General features: G+C 49.2%; 1 protein-coding gene across 5 annotated transcripts in view; it reads left to right on the top strand.

Annotated features, from left to right (window-relative positions):
- LARGE1 (LARGE xylosyl- and glucuronyltransferase 1) overlaps nucleotides 1-19,235 on the top strand; it is a 384,477-nt gene that overhangs the window by 228,923 nt on the left and 136,319 nt on the right. For all 5 annotated transcript variants that reach the window (XM_084880160.1, XM_084880162.1, XM_084880159.1 and 2 more), the window contains one exon: nucleotides 4,614-4,785. In XM_084880160.1, coding sequence (XP_084736286.1) covers nucleotides 4,614-4,785 — 172 coding nt within the window. The remainder of the gene's footprint in view (nucleotides 1-4,613; nucleotides 4,786-19,235) is intronic.

The raw sequence follows: 19,235 nt of genomic DNA, 5'->3' as shown, positions 1-19,235 counted from the left end.
TCTGCATGCTGCCCTCCAGGCTTTCTCACCTTCCCTAAGGGCATGCTCTTCTGTCCACAGACCCAGACTTAGTGTCCCTGGTTGGATTGAAGTTCACTGCAGGGTGGGAGTGAGATCAATACCGCTGTGGGTTGTAGCAAGAGACTGCCCCATAGGTTGCCTGGGTGACCAGTCCCGCCCACATGTCCTCCTCCTAAATCACCTGGGGGTGCTCTCCCATTTGGAGATCTTACCAGAGGACGTTTCCAGTTTCCTGGGAGATTTCAACTTGTGATCTTGTTCGTCTTTGTGTAGATACTAGAGGCCCGGTGCACGAAAATTCATGCACTGGGGGATTGGTCCCCTCAGCCCAGCCTGCCCCCTCTCACAGTCCGGGAGCCCTCACGGGATGTCCTACTGATGATAGTGGGCCTTAGCCACAGTCTGGCCTTCCTCTGTGGGAGACCGCCAAGTGAATTGGGGAGGCACTGCTCCTTCACCCTGCTGCTGCCGCCATTGCTGGCCACCAAGGCTGCAGGCTTTAGGCCCTCCGTTCTTAGTGCTGGCCATGCTCCCTGCCCACTGGTGGGTGGAGGGGTGGGGGGGGGGAGATCTGAGGCCAGGCCGGCTGGGGAGGGGCTATGGGAGGTTGAGGCACAGCAGGTCGCACACTGTCCAGCCTCTGCAGAGGCGTGGCACCAGGATGTGCCCACACCAATGCCTCTGTGGAAGGGGCAGCACTGGGACCAGGACTGCACAGCCCTCTCTCCTGCTGCCTCTGCGGAAGGGACTGTGGAGCTGCACCGACCCCGCAGCCACCTCTCCTGCATTGCCAGCCCTCAGCCCTTGCAGCCACTGAGGTCTATCCAGTCCAATTAGCATATTGCCCTTTTATTAATATCGATACCAGAACAGGTGATGGGCGACTGACTTCTCCCACCAAAACCACCTCTGTTCCCAGCCTCCCCTGTACTGCCAAAGGTACCCTAATCTATTGCCTTTACCAAACTCAAAATCCAGAATCGTCTGAGCCTTTGGTCATGTGGACAGAAGTTCACTGGGAGAAGGAAAATGGGCTGTACAGAGCCCACGGGGTGCCGGTCCAGCTTTGCAGTCCTCCTAACAATTCGGTGAAGTGAGTGTTCTAAGCTCCCGTTTTGCAGATGGGAAAACTAAGGTTCCCAGGGGCACAGTGACTTGCCTGGGGCCATGCAGCTTATTTGCAGTGGAACTGGTACTAAAGCCCAGGTGGTGGGGCTCACCCAGCCGTGCCTCTGCCATTGTACCACCCGGACCCTGGACTTGAGCAGTGACCGCTGCTTCTGCTCCTGGTGGCGGCAAAGGTCCGAGGTAGCATTTAAACCCAGGCCTGGCTAGCTCGGCAGCCATGCACATTCATCAGACATTTTTTTTTTTGAGTAATGACTTGTTTCCACAGTAAAAATGACATCATCCCTGCCTCAAGGAGTTCCAGCCCAGAGCCAGAGAGAGACATGGGCAATTAGACCAGGCGTGGCAGCCTGCTGTGCAGGAGGCAGGCGGACAGCTGCACCCAGGTCTGGGGGGGGGGGGGGGGGAGGGGTAGATGGTGGCCAGAGGGTGGTACCAACCGGGGGTTGGGAGGGGTGTACCTTATAAGTTGATATTTAAAAGAAATGTGGAATTTGGATGAAGGTGGGGGAATGGAAGGGATGTTATTTATATGCTACTTCTGAGAATGAGCCGTTTATAATAAATAGATCTGTTTCTTACCACACATTTTTTCTTCCCATACATTCCTTAGTTTTCTTTCCCAAATCAAACTCATTGATGCTTCTGTTTCCTCTAATTGTACCCTCTGACTTAATGGATTATATGGTAAATTAAGGGGCTTGGGGTGACATTCAGGCTTGGGCTCCTGTTGAGACTTACTTACATTCCCATAGTCCCACTGTTCTGCGATGCATCTCAGCACCTTATGTAGGTTAAATTAAATCCAGCTGAAACCGGTTTGGCTCAGTGGATAGAGCATCAGCCTGCAGACTGAAAGGTCCCAGGTTCAATTCCAGTCAAGGGCACGTACCTTGGTTGCTGGCATATCGGAGGGTGCAGGAGGCAACTGATCAATGTTTCTCTCTCAAAGATGTTTCTAACTCTCTATCCCTCTCCCTTCCTCTCTGTAAAAAATAAATAAAATATATTTACAAAAATAAAATAAATAAAATAAAATAAAATAAAATAAAATAAAGTAAATCCAGCATCAAGACAACCTAATTAGGTGGCATAATCACTGTGCTGGGGTTCAGTCTGCACCCAGCTCTCCTGCACTGAGAGTAACCACACGGATGAATAAGCTAATGAGAGGTCTGGCGAAATGGCTCTTCTCTGTAGCATGGCCTGAAGATTGCCAAGCTCCAGCTCCGGCAGATTCCCAGGGGAGAGAGAAGCCGAGCTGAGTGCTGAGCTGAGTTCTGGAGGCTGGGATCCCAGGAGGAGGAGTTTTCTGAAGTCCGCTGCAAGGAAGTGCCTGCAGAGTCCCCACGCCTCGGGCAGCGAGTCATGAAGCTCACTCCAGAGGAAGGAATACATGGTTTGGGAACAGACGGCAAGCCTACTGACAGATTCCCACTACAGCTCTGCATCTTGCTTGCTGCGGAATTGCAGACAGATCACTCACCTTCTTGTGCTGTCCAACCCTCTGTTTGTCTGTTGGTCTATCCGTCCGTCCATCCACCCACCCATCCTTCCATCCACCCATCCACTCATCCTACACACATGCATTTTGCATCTATTCTGTATGAGGCGTTATGCTTTGATCTTGCCATGATTCGGTTGATTCAATGACCGCGTTAGTTGTGTTTGGTGAGTCCCTCAGGTCCTTCTTCTCCCTCCTCCACCTGGCTTTGTGCCCTCGGAGAGTCTAATCTCTGAGCTCAGTGGGCTTCTTCAGTAGACCAGTGGGAAGGAGGAAAGAGGCTGGGGTCTCTTTCCCTGCCCCATCCTGGGGGATTGTCAAAAGCAGCCCATGCCCCTCTGCGGAAGGCCACGGCACCTGCCGAGTGGCTTATTCACCTGGCATTCATTCTCTCTGATTCTAGCAGCTGCTGCCACTGCTCTGCAGGCCTGGGTAGTAATGGCCCCCACTCTTCCTCCCTGGTGCTGCCCAGTTCTTGCCCTCCTTCCTCATCCCAGTTCTGCATACGCTTCTGTTCTTTATTGTTGCATTACCCCCACCCACCCCTGCCCCATGATCCACGTTGACTATGCTGCTTCCGCCCCATCATGTCTGGTACAGTGCAAGCATTTTTATAAGTGGCAGACGCTCAGAAAGGCCAAGCAAACATGTCCCAGTTGACCTTGCAATTAAGTGACAAGGCCAGCATCTGAGTCCAGGTGTGCCTGACTCCAGAACAGAAGGTTTCCTGCTGGACTATTTTCCAGAGACCCCTCCTCCACCTCCCCTGGGAAGCAGGTAAAGGGGCGTGGCCACCTGAACACCTGAAATTAGGGGCATCAGGAAGAAGTTAGGGCCTGCTTCACGGAGGGTCTTTGTGTCCCAAGCACTTCCATCAGCTGTGGGTTGTATAGTGCGCTATCAGCTTCTCGCTGTTAAACTTGGCTAGATTTCTTAGAGCTGTGTCCATACAGAGGAATTATAAGGACAAAAGGGATGAGTATTTTGTGGGCTCCTGAGAAGGTGGCCCCGTTTATCACTGAAGAGTTGCATTACAAGCGTTACCTGGATGGAAATGAGAAGTGCTTTGGCTTCTAAGCAGACCCCTCACGGCAGCAAGGTGGGGAGGGCCCCACCCACTGTGACCTCCCCAGAGGACCTGGTCCTTTGAGAGCTGTCCTCACACTGGTGTGAATGTGCTATTTTTAGCCTTGACTCTGGGTGCCAGATGGTACCAAGCTGGGTGTCTTACATTCGACTCTACCCACCTATAGGACATAAGTTGTTACAGCAGGTGAGGGTTTCAGGGATGGCCCTCTGTGAGCTCATTAGGCGTGTGTGTGTGTGTGTGTGTGTGTGTGTGTGTGTGTGTGTGTTGTTACCCAGTGAGGAGTGTTGCATCAGTGATGACCTGTTTCTCTTCCTGTGTTTGTGTGAAAACCAGGAGAAGGCAGCAACATTAATTGGTTTAATTACTGCTTCAAAAAATTGATAAGCGTAAGCTGTAATAATACCACTGAGTAGTAATCTTTAATGATTGAAAGAAATATATCTACCTCGAAAAACATTAGCTACATTATGTACATAATGTATATACATATGTACATTTCAATTTTTGTAATTTTCTTTTTCCTTTTGTGCATATTCTTATTTTCTCCTCTGAGCCTATCCAATTTCTGTAATAGCAGAAATGTTATTTGTTATTTTTAAAACCTGAGCATAGTGTTTCTGCCTAATAGTTATTTTATAAATATTGCTTTTCCTCTCCCTTGATTCAGAGGCATTTTCTTCCCCAAAAAATTTCACATGCCACACTGCACATCACATGAACAAATCTGGAAGAAAAGAGTATTGCATTTATTCCACAAATTTGTATGGGGTGCTTTTTATGTACCATGCACTATTTATAACGTTTATGCAAAACAAATTAATGCAGTGCTTTATTTTTCTTTCCTCTCCCTCGCCTCGCCGCCCGGCACAGTCTGAGGTTTCCTGGATCCCCAACAAGCATTACTCGGGGATTTACGGCCTGATGAAGCTGGTCCTGACCAAGACTCTCCCCGCCAACCTGGAGAGGGTCATCGTCCTTGACACAGACATCACCTTCGCCACGGACATCGCGGAGCTGTGGGCCGTGTTCCACAAGTTCAAAGGTAATTAACTGCGGCCCGTTCCTCTCGTCTGGCTTTGAAGGTGTCGGCATGCTGAGAATAGTAATTGCTGTTTGAAGCGATGCGAGGTGCACTCTTAATGAGGTCATGTTCGTGAAATGGATAAGGAATCACAGATTCGGTTGAGGAGCGGGTCTCTTGGCCTTTGCAAAGCCTCGAACTGGAATTGGCATTTCTTTAGTGAATGAAGAGGGAAGAACCCCATGGAGGTGCTTTGTATGAGATCGGTATCCGCTGTGTGTGTTTGTATGCGGATGGTGGAGTGCTGGCTTACCTGTATGGGGTTTCTCTTTTAGTCAGAGGAGACCTGGATTGCAGAGAAAGCCGGGAGGTGATGGAGATGCTTATTGATTAGGGAGGGTTTAGAAATGTTCTCGTGACCTGTGCTTTCATTTATGTTGCGGTTTGTTATTTTAAAGGGGCACGTGCGTTTCCAGGATGTTCCTTCAAGCTGGTTCGTTTCTCATTAGCGATGGCTGTAGCTCTGCCGCGGCCAGGGTGTAGGTGAGGGTGTCCGGTGGGAAATCATGAGCCAGTAGGTGTGCGTAAGTGAGAGCAGTGTCAGGTCAGCACACATCTCGGGCTGATAGGTTAACCTCCTTCTCCCAGATGTCGTCCTTAAATGGCGGTATCTTAAACATTCTTCTATGTATTAGACCAGTGGTCGGCAAACTGCGGCTCAAGAGCCACATGCAACTTGAGAGCTGCGGTTTGCCGCTCTGTTGACTAATGAGTTTGCCGACAGCTGTATTAGACAGATACAAGGAGAGGGAAATTTGATGAAGAGATTTATTTTTTTTTCTTTTGTGTGTGTGTGTGTGTGTGTGTGTGTGTGTGGTTTTTTTTTTAATTGCAGTCTGGCTTCTGGGTTTAACATTCCTCTTCCCGCTTCTATAACTCCTTATCCTGTGAAGGTGAGATGCCGCTTAGTGATTTTAAATGACAGCATTTTCATAAATCACCGGGTATTCCGGTTGGTTTATGTTTCCATTCATGGGACAGAGAGCACAGTTCCTCACCTAATCTGGTCTCTGCTTGCTTTCTTCCTGGGGTCCCTTAGCTCTGGGCTAATTGACAAAAAGCCCTCAGCGTGTCACCTGGGGGACACTCTGACCCTCCACCCTTCCCCTTGTTGGGATCAAAACTTACTTTCCCACCCATGGCAATAAGGACACTGGATTCAAGGCCGTTCCCGGGCAGAGTGGATTGTGCGGGACAAGATCAGGACAGGGGCAGGGCCGCCTTTTGCTTGTTGGTTCTTTGGGTTTATTTCCAGCATTTGCTAGGCCCCGGCCCACAGAGGAACGTATCAGATGGTGTTCTTCCCTAAAACTGTCCAGCGTGGCACATGACTACAGGAGCTCAGAGTCTTTGTTACATTTTTGTAACAAGGAGGATAAAAACATCTGGGGTTTTCCCAGGCTCACCCCAACTTCTGGGAAAACACGGAGGTGAAAAGAAGACAAGTGAGCTCTTCTTTTTCTCCATATGGCAGTCTTTTGTACAAGTTTTTGTGCTTTTTTGTTGTTGTTGTTGTTTTGGGGTTTTTTTTGGTTTGTTTTGTTCTTGTTCTTCTAAACTGGACCAATTAGATGCGAGGTCACGTTCTGGAAGATTCCCTTAGGACAGACCCGCAAACACATCTTTCCGATCCAAGACGGAGACTTCCCCTCTCGTGATGGTGACGGCCCTTGTCATCCGTCATTGTAAACACGCTGAGTGACATGGATGTAATTAGGCCATGTTAATTTGTCTCCACTGCAGAACAGCTTGCTGTCTGGGCTGCAGTGCTGCTATGTGCAGGTCACGGATGCCCTTGACTCCTTACCGAGGCCGTGAAATCCCCCTTACCTGGGTCATTCTGTGGAGAGTCCTCCTGGGGGTGTCCGCATGCTCCCTGACCTCGACTTCACCCAAGTGGCAAACGCCTCCCTCCCTTATTAGCAGCCTGCATCCTTAGGGAGCCGGCTCCAACCCATGGAGGCATTTTCAGAGCCACTGATTCTTAGCAGAAAGACTCAGGCATGCCATTGAACTATGAGTTACCCGTTCAATCCTATTAACTGAGCTTACTGGTTTTCTGACTACTGGGGATGGTGCAAGAAGAAAACAAGCCGGAAATAAGCCAGCTGGAGAAAAACAAGTACCACGTGGTCTCAATATGTGGAATCTAATGAACAAAATAAACTGATGAACAAAAATAGATGCAGAGACGTAGAAGCATCGGACAGACTGTTGAACCTCAGAGGAAGGCAGGGGAGGATGGGTGGGTGGGAAGAGGTCAGCCAGTGAATTTGTATGTATATATGCTTAACCTGTAGATACAGACATAGAGGGGTGAAGGCCTGGGGTCAGGGGGTGGGGGCCAGCTGGAAGAGGTCAACGGGGGGAAAGAGGGCCATATGTAATACTTTCAACAATAAAGATTTGTGACTTGTTTTTTGTTTTTTGTTTTGTTGGTTTTTGGATATTTTTAAGGAAATTCGAGAAAGGAAATAAAGATGCGTGTGTGCGCATGTGTGTATAGTTTTAATATTCAAAGAGGGTGGGAATGGAAGGTCTTACAAGAGAGGTGACATTTAAGCAAAAACCTTAAGATAGCAAGTATGCCAGGTGTGAAGGAAGAGTGGAATGGTGGGCCGGGCACATGGAGCAGCAGGCTGAAGTTTCAGAAGTTGTTTGGGGAATAGAATGGAGGTCAGAACAGGGCAGAGGGAGCCCAGGAATGGGTGGGGTTGACCAGGTCCGGTCATGGCATCTCCTTTGTAGGGCCTGTGAGGACTTTGCCTTCCCCTTGGGTGATATGAGGAGCCATGGTATGGCTTTGAGCAGGGTCACATGATCTGTGTTTTTAGTGTATCATCCTGGCTGCCCTTTTGAGAGGGAGAGGAAGCAAGGAAGCCATCTGGGAGACTCTGATCATCCTGAACAGTCGTGTTGTTGGCTTAGACCGGCTGGGTCAGCAGAAGTGAAAGAGGCCATCCCATTAGCGATACATTTTGCAGGTTGCATTGTTGGAGGTTCTGGTGATAGAACCCAGGACAAGACACTGATGGGAATCACAGGTGACCCCTGCAGTCTAGTGCGACTGCATTTGGAGATGAAGGACGGAGAAACAGTCAGGTTACAGAAAAAGACCAGGAGTTCGGTTTGGGGCATTTCCATGTGAAATGGCTGATCTGGAATCCGCATGGACATGGTGAGGAGGCGGGCAGATAAATGAATATTTGTGAAGCCAAGGGACAGTAACTAACATTTCTTAAGTACGTCTGCTGCAGGCACTGGGCTGGAAACTTTGCACATTTAAGAAGCAACATAAAGCGGGCCCAGGAGAGGTTAAAAACTCACGCTCAGAGAACCATCGTTCAGCAGGGCTGGGCTCCAAGCTGTTTGGCTTCAGAGTCTGTGCTCTTTCTGCTGCCTCCTGCCTCCCGTCCAGGCTTCCTGGTATGTGGGGAGAGGGTTCCCACTGGCCTGGGAGACAGGGTCTGCATCTAGTTCCAGTGTGGCTGCCACTGATCCTGTTCACCCATGACTCCTTAGTGCCCCAAGACTTGAAAATTATATCTGATTTTAGCCATCTGGGGAAGCTGTTGGGGAGGCAGAAATAATAAATAAGCACCCATAACTTGAAGCTTTTAGAAGAAAGCCATCTACACTAATAAAAGTATAACATGCAAATTGACCATTCCTTTGCAACACCCACCAGCCAATCAGGAGTGGCTATGCAAATTAACAACAAAGAGTGTGGGTTAATTTGCATATTCAGGTGCAGAGTGGCTGGGGGTGGGGCAGGACCAATGATGCAGGTGTTCCAGCCACTCTGGGCCTCTGGGCAGCATGGAAACACAGAAAGGGGGCTCCAGGCCAGAGTGAAAAGGCAGCTCCCACCCAAGGGAAGTGCCAACAGCCAGGGGAAGGAAGACCCATTCTTGCACAAATCTTTGTGCATCCGGCCTCTAATACTACATATTCAAGATAGTATTGTTAGTTTGAAAGGCAAAGGCCTTCCCTGTGGGAAGAGCATGTTGCCATAGTGGAAAGCCAAAGAGGTACAGGCTTTCGAGCACAGGCAGACCTTCCCCTCCTCACCCTCACAGAGCCATGGAGGGGAGGGGTGTCACACTGTGGGTATTTGTCAGGACCTAGCAGACTCACTGTGGACTAATTGCAGCTAACATTTTTAAGTCCTTCACTCTGTGCCAGCTGCTCTGTTAAGCGTTTTATGGATAGACTCATTTAATCCTCACAACACTGCCATGAAGTAATTACTGGTAATGTTCCTGTTTGCAGGTTTGCAAGCCGATACTTAGGGAGGCAGCGTTGTTGGCCCTGTGTCTCAGCTCTTAAGTTGCACAGCTGGGATTTGAACTCAGGTCATCCAAACCCAGTGCTCTTTCTGACACAGCAGCCTACACTCCTCAGAAGAGGAGGTGGTGGAGCTTGGAGCCTCTTGGGAGAGACAAAGGTAGATAGATGGAAGGACTCCAGTGACCATGGAAACCGGGGTGGAAAAGGAGGAGCTAAGCTGACACAGGCATTCGGAAAACAGAGGCACGATCCGAGGCAGAGAGAAGCATGGCGTTCCCAGGGTCTGAAAGATAAAACCTTGGTTTCCAGAATTGGAGCATCACTGAATTTTATTCCTGGCCAACTGGGTGGGAGAGGTTTTAGTTATTTTCAGATTAATTTTGAAGTAGATCTGCCTTCTCGTACTATATTAGAAACTTCATTCAACTTCGAGGAGCCTCTTTTTTTTTTCTTCTATAAAAATGGGGGAATAATACATGAATAACTCCCCTATAAGCTTTACTTGACCGGTAAGCCAGGAAACAGCTCTGCCTCTGCTGAGTAAATGATACCCCTCCTTTCTCTCCCCCTTTCTTCTTTTTCAGCCTGAAACTCCTGAAAGTCAGGGAGACAGAAGCCTGTCTGCTTCCTTTTCTTCCCCTTCCCTGTCCCCTTCACCCTCGCTTCCCTTCTGGCCTCCCTCATCCGTTCACTCATTCCTTCTCCCATTAATTCAGTCTCCTTTGAGCCCCTGGGTCTGCCCTGGGGATAAAACGGCATTGGCCCATGTATAGCGGGACACTGCCCTTGGGTCAGCAAAGGGCATGGACTAGGACCAACTGTCAATAGAGTGGCTAGGTAGCGCTGGGTGACAAGTCCCATTCTGGACATGCAGGGAAAGGACAGAAGGGTCTGGGTCTTAAAGCAGGTCTGGGCTGGAGGTATCTTTAGGCGTTGCCTTTTTTGGAACCAAAATAGAGCTTTTGGTATTAAAATAGATGTTCTCACCAGGTTATTAGAGTTTCCTTTTCTGGACTTTTAGGTGTGACACATTGTGGAGCCGGAGGTGGTAACCCTGTGCTCGTCCGGAAGGAAAGGCGGCTGGGCTTGCTGTCTCCGGTAGATTGCCAAGTGGGTGGTGCAGACTGTCACCAGCAGGTGCACAGGCTGGGCGAGGCCTGGTTGGGAGCTGGTATTGGTAATCTGTGATTGGCTGGGCTAAGCATGAAGGCTGGGCGAGGCGTGATTGGCAAGCTGTGATTGGCTGGGAGTAGGAGCCCAGCAAATGCTGAACAGGTTCATCAGAGGAAGGATCACTGAGCTCACTCCCTTGGTGTCAGGAGCCCCTGATTATGCAGCCCATGTCCAGGGAGTGATGTTGGCTCCTGCCTCAAATTGCCAGGGCATCATGCAGCCAGCCGTGTCCTGGGTGCCTGTGTCTGTGGTGCTCTCAGCGTGGGCAGAGCTGCCGCACTGATGCCTCTGCGGGACCCCCCTGACCTCGGTCAATTGTGTGGCACAGAGAGCCACCCTCTCTGCTGTGTGAGCTAGAGGCACCTTGAGGCTCATCAGGAAGAGGAGAAAAGACAAATTTCTGAGAGTGGCTGGGAAGTATTTCCTTCCCCAACTCGAATCTACTTCCCTGTGGAGACCCCTGGTTGGGAGGGTAGACAGAGGCACCCAGGCCATTCCTTTGGGTGTATTCCCACCCTCTTACCATCTTTCTAACTTCAGCACTACTCAAATCTATGAACTTCTATTTCTTAATGGGAATGGGAAACATAGTATTCCCAGGGCACTGCTGTGATCCCAAAAGGAGAGACTACACACATCAAGGTCTTCTCACAGCATCCAACACAGAGGTCACCCCCACCGTGGTTAGCTGCAGTTTTTCCTAATCTTAGATTCATTTTCTTGTTTTCACAGTAAGTCGCCTGTCTACCTACCGAATAGATTCTGGATGGGTTGACCTTGAGGGTAATGGAGACAATACTAGTCCTCCATGGGTAAGGAAAGCTCCCCAACTACACTCCGTCCAGATGGAGGAGGAGGGTCTGGGAGGAGGGCCATGTGAGAATAAGAGTCAGGATTCTGTCCGAGTAGGAAAGAGCTGGCCGCACATCTCAGTGGGGAGAGAACAGGCGTGGAGTCCGACAACCCCAAGAACTGTCCCGGGCACCTTCCACATGAGCTTCTCAGTCTCAATGGGAATAACATTTTGGAAGCAAAATATGCAGTTCACCTAATACTTCGCAGGTATTTTTATATCCTCTCAGTTTGAGGCAGGGTTTTCACATCATATGGTTTTTGAAATTGATGTGATTTTCAGAAGCAACTAGACAGATAGTCTTTTTCTCCTTGAGATAGCCAACAACCAGTGACCTCACGGAATCCAGAGGATATGCGTCATTATTTGTATTCGTATTATTTCCCTCATTAATCCTTTATCTTGCAATGGAGGTGGAAGCTGGAGAGCGGGCCAGACTCTGGAAGGAGGAAGGAAGATATGAATTGGAAGGCTGATATGTCCATGAAGAAGAATTGTAGGGCGCTCCTTGTTTACCTTTCATGGTATGACCACAGGGTCCTCAGACATTTGTGCTATTGCTACTTTTGGAAACTACATCCCTTGTTCGACGGGTGGCCACTTCCTGAAGGGTCCTCCCACTGTGGAGACCAATGTCTTGTTTTCTGAAAGTGAACCTTTACTTATATTGTGGACATGGAGAGAGGGGAGGTCGAGGCATGTGGAACAGAAACATTTTAGGTTTTTAAATTTCAGGAAGAGATATTGGAGAGATTAAGCGTTAAACCCAGAACTTCAAGACACTGCTCTGCCCAGATGTCTTCTCTTCCTCATTCAGACATTCCTTAAACATCTGTTGAACATCTATCAGGACTTGACACCAGATATGCAAGTGATGCTCTCTAACACTCAGTCCATTAGAAATTCATGTGACCAACTCATCCTTCTTTGAGAAAATCAGAGACTTCTGGGAACATTTCAGGGTTGCTTGCCAGTGGTATGAATAATTTAGCTACTAGGTTGCTTTGCCAACATTTGCTGATATTAGCAAGCTGAGTTATATAGCACTTGTGGATGCATAGAGGGGAGCAGCTATCTTACTTAATTATGAGGGAATGGAGGGTGAGAGACAGGCTGGGACCAAGTAAAGGCACAGGGGACTCAGCAAGGGCGACAGTGAGAGACAAGTACAGAACAGGTAGTGGGGGCAGGGAAGAAGCAAACACCTGTTGAATGAATTGAGGGGGACAAGAACAAAGCCCATCTTTAGAGTCATGTGCTCAATGGAGATACTTTTTTTTTTTTCTTGTTTGCTCTCCAAGTGTCTTGGCCAAAAGGGCCTTACAATGCAGGTTAGTTCTATCATGGTCTCTGTTAGCAACACATTTAATTAGATTAACGGGCATGTGAGAGCCAAGCGGTCACCTGATGGAACACCACTGTGTTCTTTGAGCAGTGATTCTGTGTTGCAAGGTGGAGGTTGGCGATCAGTCTCATAACCACCTGTTGGGTCTTTCCAAGTTGCAAGGGTCCATGGCCTACTCCCATTTCCCAGCCACAGCCTGGACACCCCCTGATGACATGACGCGAGCATGGAGGTTTTCCTGCAGGCTTCTCCCCCTTGGCACTATTGACACTTGGGGCGGCATCCTGTACGCTGTGAGATGGTTAGCCTTGTCCCTGGCCTCTACCCACTTCCCCAGTGGTGATAACCTAAACTACCGTATTTTTCGGACCATAAGACGCACCGGACCATAAGACGCACCAGTTTTTAGAGAAGGGAAATGAAGAAAAAAAGATTCTGAAACAAATAGTGTCCAAAAATATTTTATGTGCATTAAAACCCAACATCACAGTCATAAACACATGTAATCAACCCTGTAAAGTAAACAGCAGCATTTAGAACCATTTTAGAGCCGGGCAAGCACACACAGACCACACAGAGCCGGGCAAGTAAAAAAACTTTTTTTTTTTACAGTATATGTGTAGGCTATATTTGGACCATAAGACGCAGGGACTTTTTCCCCCCACTTCTGGGGGGGAAAAAGTGCGTCTTATGGTCCGAAAAATACGGTATGTCAGGGCATCACCACGTGACCCCTGCGGGCACAGTCCTTCCCTGTTAAGACCCCTTGTTGGCCCTGGTTACTCCATCGTGATCATCAGGCATTAGGGGTGGTGTGGTGTTGGTCCTAAATGGTTGGTAATTAAATTAAACGGGAACATTCTACAGCTTGTGTGTCATTTCATAACTTGGAGCGCCCTGACCACATGCTGTCTACATGACTTTCTGAACCAGCCCTGGGTTCACGCTCCAATGGGGAGAGTTACTGACATTCTTACTCTTCTCGACTCTACTCCCCATTAGACTCAGAGACACTAGGACTGGGAATTTTTTCTCCTAGAGCCACAGACAGTTGACCAGTAGTGAAGAACCTCTTTTAGATGATAAATAAACGCATTCATTTCCTCGTACCCGGAAGCGTCCATGGTACCAAGAGAAAGCCATGATTGAGTTAACCAGGCTCAAAAGCATCCGCATCCATAGAAGGCCAGGGATTCGGTTAGCACCTACTGGAACTTATGAGCTTTCCTCCAAATGATGAGGGGGACCGACCTGCTGCTCATCTGTCTCCTCACAAAGAGAGGAGAGTACGTGGGTCACTCTGTGACCAGCACAACACTGATGTTTTCCCTCCTGAGTGCATATACATAGATTATTAGCAGCATCTAATATCTGACAAGGACGGACGTGGTCTGTCCAGGAAGACAAATAGCTGTCCTCTCCTCCATGCAGTGTGCTGGGCTCGCCCATCTGGAAGAGTGCAGTGGGCAGGGTGTTTGCGCGGGCTCCTTGTTGAGATGGATGGGGCAGCATCAGAGGGACGCTGTCAGCCAGCCTAGGACCGGGTGGAACACCAGCTTTCCTGCAAGCAGAAGGATGTTCTTTTCATGGACAAGCATCTCCTTTAGAGACGGAAGCTCTGGTGTCCTGTTTCCTTGTTTCCCATTTGATGAGTCTTAGGGGCACAGAAAGCATGGCTTCTCTTCTTTACTGCTCAGATGTCAAAAGAGACCCCAGGTCATATCCCATGATAGCAGAAATATTTATAAGATTAAAAAGAAGATTCCTCAAACCTGGCCAATAATCTTCTTAAAAAAAAAAAAAAAAAAAAAAAAAGATGTGATATTAGCATGTAATAAAAGGAGGCATGAAGGGCTTAGGAGATGTCAGGGGAGGGATGGGAAGGTTGAGTGGCAGGGGTGGTACGTAATTTTTTTTTTTAAGTGAGCTTTGAAATTCTGGAACAGTTTTTGGTTTACAGAGAAATTATAAAAATAGCACAGCGTTCCCATATACTTTGTACCCTGTTTTCCTTATTATTATCTTTACTAGGGGCCCGGTGCACAAAATTCGTGCACGGGTATAGTCCCTAGGCTTGGCTGGCTATTGAAGCACGCATCTGGCATGGAAGGGCAGGTCCCAGCTGACCTCTGGGCCATGGGCAGCACCTGGGCCCCCATGTGTCCCCCTCCGCCTGAGTCATGGTACCCAAGTCCCCACACGGAGATGTGGTGATCATGGCCAGACGCCATGGGCCAGGGCACAGCGTGGGCCTCTGGGCCGCCTAGCAGCACCGCACAGAAGCCAGGCAGGCAGTGCGCTCTCTCCTGGCTGGCCTTGCAGTCCCTGTGGCTGCAGCCTGGCTCACCTGGAAGATGCTGCTCAGATATGGGGTGAGCTCCTTGGGAGTGCCCAGCATCTGAGTGCAGGGGCTTCCCCAGTGCATGAGGCTGGTGTCCCAGGGGAGGGTAGCAGGGGGAGTGAGAGTGAGCTCGGTGGACAACCCACATTCTCACCACAACTCTGTCCCCATCACCCCTGCCCCCAGGTGTGCATCGCTGATGCCCTCCATATTTTGCACCGCCCCCTGGTGGTCAGCACACATCATAGCAAGTGATTGAACTCCCGTTCTCCCAGTCAAACTCCCAAGGGGACACTTTGCATATTAGCCATACAGAGGGTATGTCCAGGCATGAAACTATCTAAGGCAGGAATGGCGACAATGGGTGACCTGCTGGCTCAGCCTGGCCAAAATCTCAAAACATAACACTTGGCTTCCAAACCCATGTGGATTCGGATTCCAGCCTTGTTTCTGGAGAGAGGTGTGGAGGCAGTTGCTTTGGGAGGCAGGCTTTCAAATCCCTCTTGATGCTTTCCACAGAAGCACACAGTAGGTGCTCATCCCCAGTGTTTGTTTCTCTGACCTCGATTTCTAAAGATGCATGGATAGCCCATGACATCTGCTCTGTTTTGTTGTGTGTTTTTAATTGGGGGAAAGAAAATGTTTTCTTTGCAGAACCGTAAGAATTTCAGACAGAACACGGGGCAGGCAGGCAGGCAGCAGAAAGATGTCCCCCGGACATTACTGTGATAGTGGCGAACTTTGTCTCCAGACCCCAAAACAAAACTTTACCAGACCTTTCTAGCATAGACTGCCCTGTTTCGGGCATCGCTAAGGCCCAGGAGCCCCGTGCCACGTTGATATGCATGTGTATGTCATGAATAAAACAATGCATGTTCATATCACAAAGGAGAAACTAAAACTCCTGTATCTCTACTACTAGAGTTGAGTGTTGTTAATATTTTAGTGTATTTCCTCTCAGGTGCTTCTTTGTGCATAGAAAATGGCTTTTTTTTTTTTTTTTTTTTTTTTTATTTCATGTGAAATTGTGATCCTGTTTGTATACTAGGATTTTTCTTCCTAACTACAGATTGCAACTGTTTTTTCCAGTGTTCGGCACTGAGTCATCTTTATGCTTCTTGTCATTCCGTGGCATTGGCCACATTATTATTTGTCTCTTCAGGCCTCTGTATCGCAGTCCTGGGCTATTGCCAACTGTTTTCGGGATCCTAGAGAAAAGCAAAATGCTAGTCCTCTCTTTTGCAAGGCTGTGGCCCTGAGGCTGTAGATGCCCCAAGCTCAGTGGTGCAGTGTGATGGCTACAAAAAGAGTCAGATGGCCCGGCCGGTGTGAATCAGTGGTTGAGCATCAACCCATGAACCAAGAGGTCACCAGTTAGATTCCCGGTCAGGGCACATGCCCGGTCGGGGGCTTGATCCCCAGTAGGGGATGTACAGGAAACAGCCTCTTAATGATGTTTCTCACTTATCCATGTTACTACGTCTCACTTCCTCTCTCTCTAAAGATCAATAAAACATATTTTTTTAAAAAGAGATGGTCCCGTATTCAAGTCCCACCCCCAGCTGTGTGACCTTGGATGGACCAGTTAACCTCTCTGTACATTCTCATACGAAGACCAGGCACCTTCTCTACGAGGCTGGCCTGAGGACTGTTCCAGATTACCTACCTCTTTGTTCCCTCCACTTCTCCCAAATGCAGTTGTCTTCCAGTAGAACCACCTGGGACTCTTTAAGAAGCATGATGCCCAGGCCTGCCTCTTACCCACCAACTCAGAACCTCTAGTCGAGGCCCTGATGCCCACATTTTCACAGGCTCCGTATATAATGCCAAGTGTCTCCGGCGTTCACGCCCTCCCCGAACATCAATGAACCGGGGTCCGCTGGCCACTGCGACAATAGGCCTTGAGTCTCGGCTGCTTTCTTCGCGCGGCTAGTGGAGTGGGGTAGCATTTGGGAAGACGTGTTTGCCGACAGGATTTTCCCAAGAAAAAGTACCAACCTCTTTATGTTGTGTCAAGAGCTCAAACAAGGATCAAAAGGCAGCCCGACATCACAAATGCCAGAAAAGGTCAGAACCGGGCTGGTCGCAGAGCAGAGCGCAGGCTGCCCAGCTGCGGTTGGTGCTCGGTCAGCTCCAGCTCTGAGCTGGCAGAGGGGGACCTGGCAAGGCCCTGGTGCGCACCACAGAACGGTGGCTCATGTGGCTCTGTTGCCATTTTCTCAGCGGTCCTTCTCTGGACTCATTCGTGTAGCTGGCATGTGGTTACTCTGTAACTGCTCTGCAGATATCCATAGAAAGGGCAAGGGGTAGAAGGGGGTGGGAGGGGAAAGCGTTAATGTGTGCAGGATAGAAGGGCTGGCCCCGGCACGCCTGTCCCAGGGCCCACTGGGACAGCTGACAGACTGAGGTCACAGAACAGCAAGTGGCAGAGATGGAAATTTTGTCCCAATCAGCAGAACTTCAAAGCCTGCATTTTTTTCCTCAGGACTGCACATCTTCAGAGTGCTTGGGGTTTCCTTAGGCTAGTGGTCGGCAAACTCATTAGTCAACAGAGCCAAATATCAATAGTACAATGATTGAAATTTCTTTTGAGAGCCGAAACCTGACTTCTGCGCATGAGCCATGAAGTTTCAATCGCCCTGTGCGTGCGTGCCTGCATGTGGTATTTTGTGGAAGAGCCACACTCAAGGGGCCAAATAGCCGCATGTGGCTCGCGAGCCCTAGTTTGCCGACCACTGCATTAGGCCGTTTGTGGATAATCGGCTCTCGATTATGACCATCAGAGGGACATCTCATTGCAGGCTATTTGAAGGAACTTTCCACAGGAGTTTGTCAGGCCAGCCCAGGGGATAGGAGACATAGCTGAGCAGTCACATTCCCGGTGGGCCCAGCTGGGAGCCACACTGGCTCCTGTAATAAAAGGGCATCCTGCTCCTCGGGGCGGCAGTGGTGAGAGTGTGAGGTGTAGATGCCCGTGGGCTTGGGGCGGCCACATGCCGGGCTCAGATGAAAAGAGCTGCGGAAGTCCGCTGCCAGGCCTGCTCGGTGTCTCTGTGTGGATGGAGGACCATCCGTTCTTTTCACACCTTTGAACTGTATCCCCCAGAAAGAGCTACCTTTTACAGCACAGTCCAAAAACAGATGCCCGTGTCTTTCTGTGTGTACATACATCTGTATACATATATACACACATACATGCATCTATACACATATACACACACACATCTATACACATATACATACATACATTTATAGATATACACACACATACATATATTCATAAATACACATCTAGACATACACATTGTGCCACTAAATATCTTCATCAAACAATACTTAACCTTACTATGTTCATTGAATTTTTATATCTCTTCTAATCTAATTGGCATAGTTTAATTTTTAAAATGTTATGGAAGCCCACTCAATTATTTTCACAGCCCTCTTACGTATTGCAAGCTCTAGTTTCAAAGACATTGGCCTGGCAGGTCTCGTAAGACATCTTTGGACTCTGCATCAGCATTCTGGAAATCCAGCAGAGCTGCCGGTATCCGGAGAGCTGGATCATGCACTCACCTTCCAGATTCATGTGCTGGGAGGGGCCGGCTGCCCTCTGGCCTGGCAGACCTCCACGCCAATGAGGTCACGTGTGTGCCAGTGCCAGGCTCTGCGGCTGGCACATAGTGGGGATTCCATACGTCTCCTTTTCTGTCTGCCCAGGTGGGCATCCTGTGCTATCCATCTCTGTCTTCCCAGCTGCTGGTATAATGCTCAGCTTGGGGCTCAGGAAATGGATAGGGGGCAGAAAATGGAAAAAACGTGGCTCAATCCTCACCTTTTTTCCCCTTTGAAGAAGACTGCAGTCTACCTTGATGCTGCAACTCATTTATTGATTCACTCGCTTCAACTCAGGAACATGTGTCGGCCTATGTGTGCCAGGTAAGGGTGGACATGGCGGACACGAAGCCATGCTCATGGGAAGAAAGGGATCCTGTTCCTACGGAATCCCTCTGTCAGTGGAAAAGGGGGAAGAAGCAGAAATGGCTGCACAGCTCTCTGGTCATTGCCTGTGCAGAGAATTTAATGGACCAGAGCGCGGCGGAGGCCGTGAGACTGGGAAGCCAGTTTGACTCAGGAGGGACAGGGAGAGATTGCGGAGGGGAAGCACATGACAGGGCTTTGAAGGTTCAGTAGGAGTTTCTGAGGAGGCCAAGTACAAGGAAATTCCAGGCAAGAGGAGCACCTTGGAGGAATGGATGGTCCTACATGGTGGATTTGGGGCATGTGATCACAGCTGTGGCCACAGCCCCATTCCTGGGAGGGAGGGCGGGTATACAGGATGCATAAACCTGCTTTTGCCTTAGGGCCCAAGACACAGGTCTGAATCCTAGGCCCCCCCCCCCCTTTCTCCC

Source organism: Pipistrellus hanaki (genome assembly GCF_964339955.1).
Source record: "Pipistrellus hanaki genome assembly, chromosome: 3".
In the NCBI taxonomy this organism is placed as follows: domain Eukaryota; kingdom Metazoa; phylum Chordata; class Mammalia; order Chiroptera; family Vespertilionidae; genus Pipistrellus; species Pipistrellus hanaki.
Note: the sequence above shows the minus strand (reverse complement) of the source record. Positions and strands in the feature narration are given on the sequence as shown.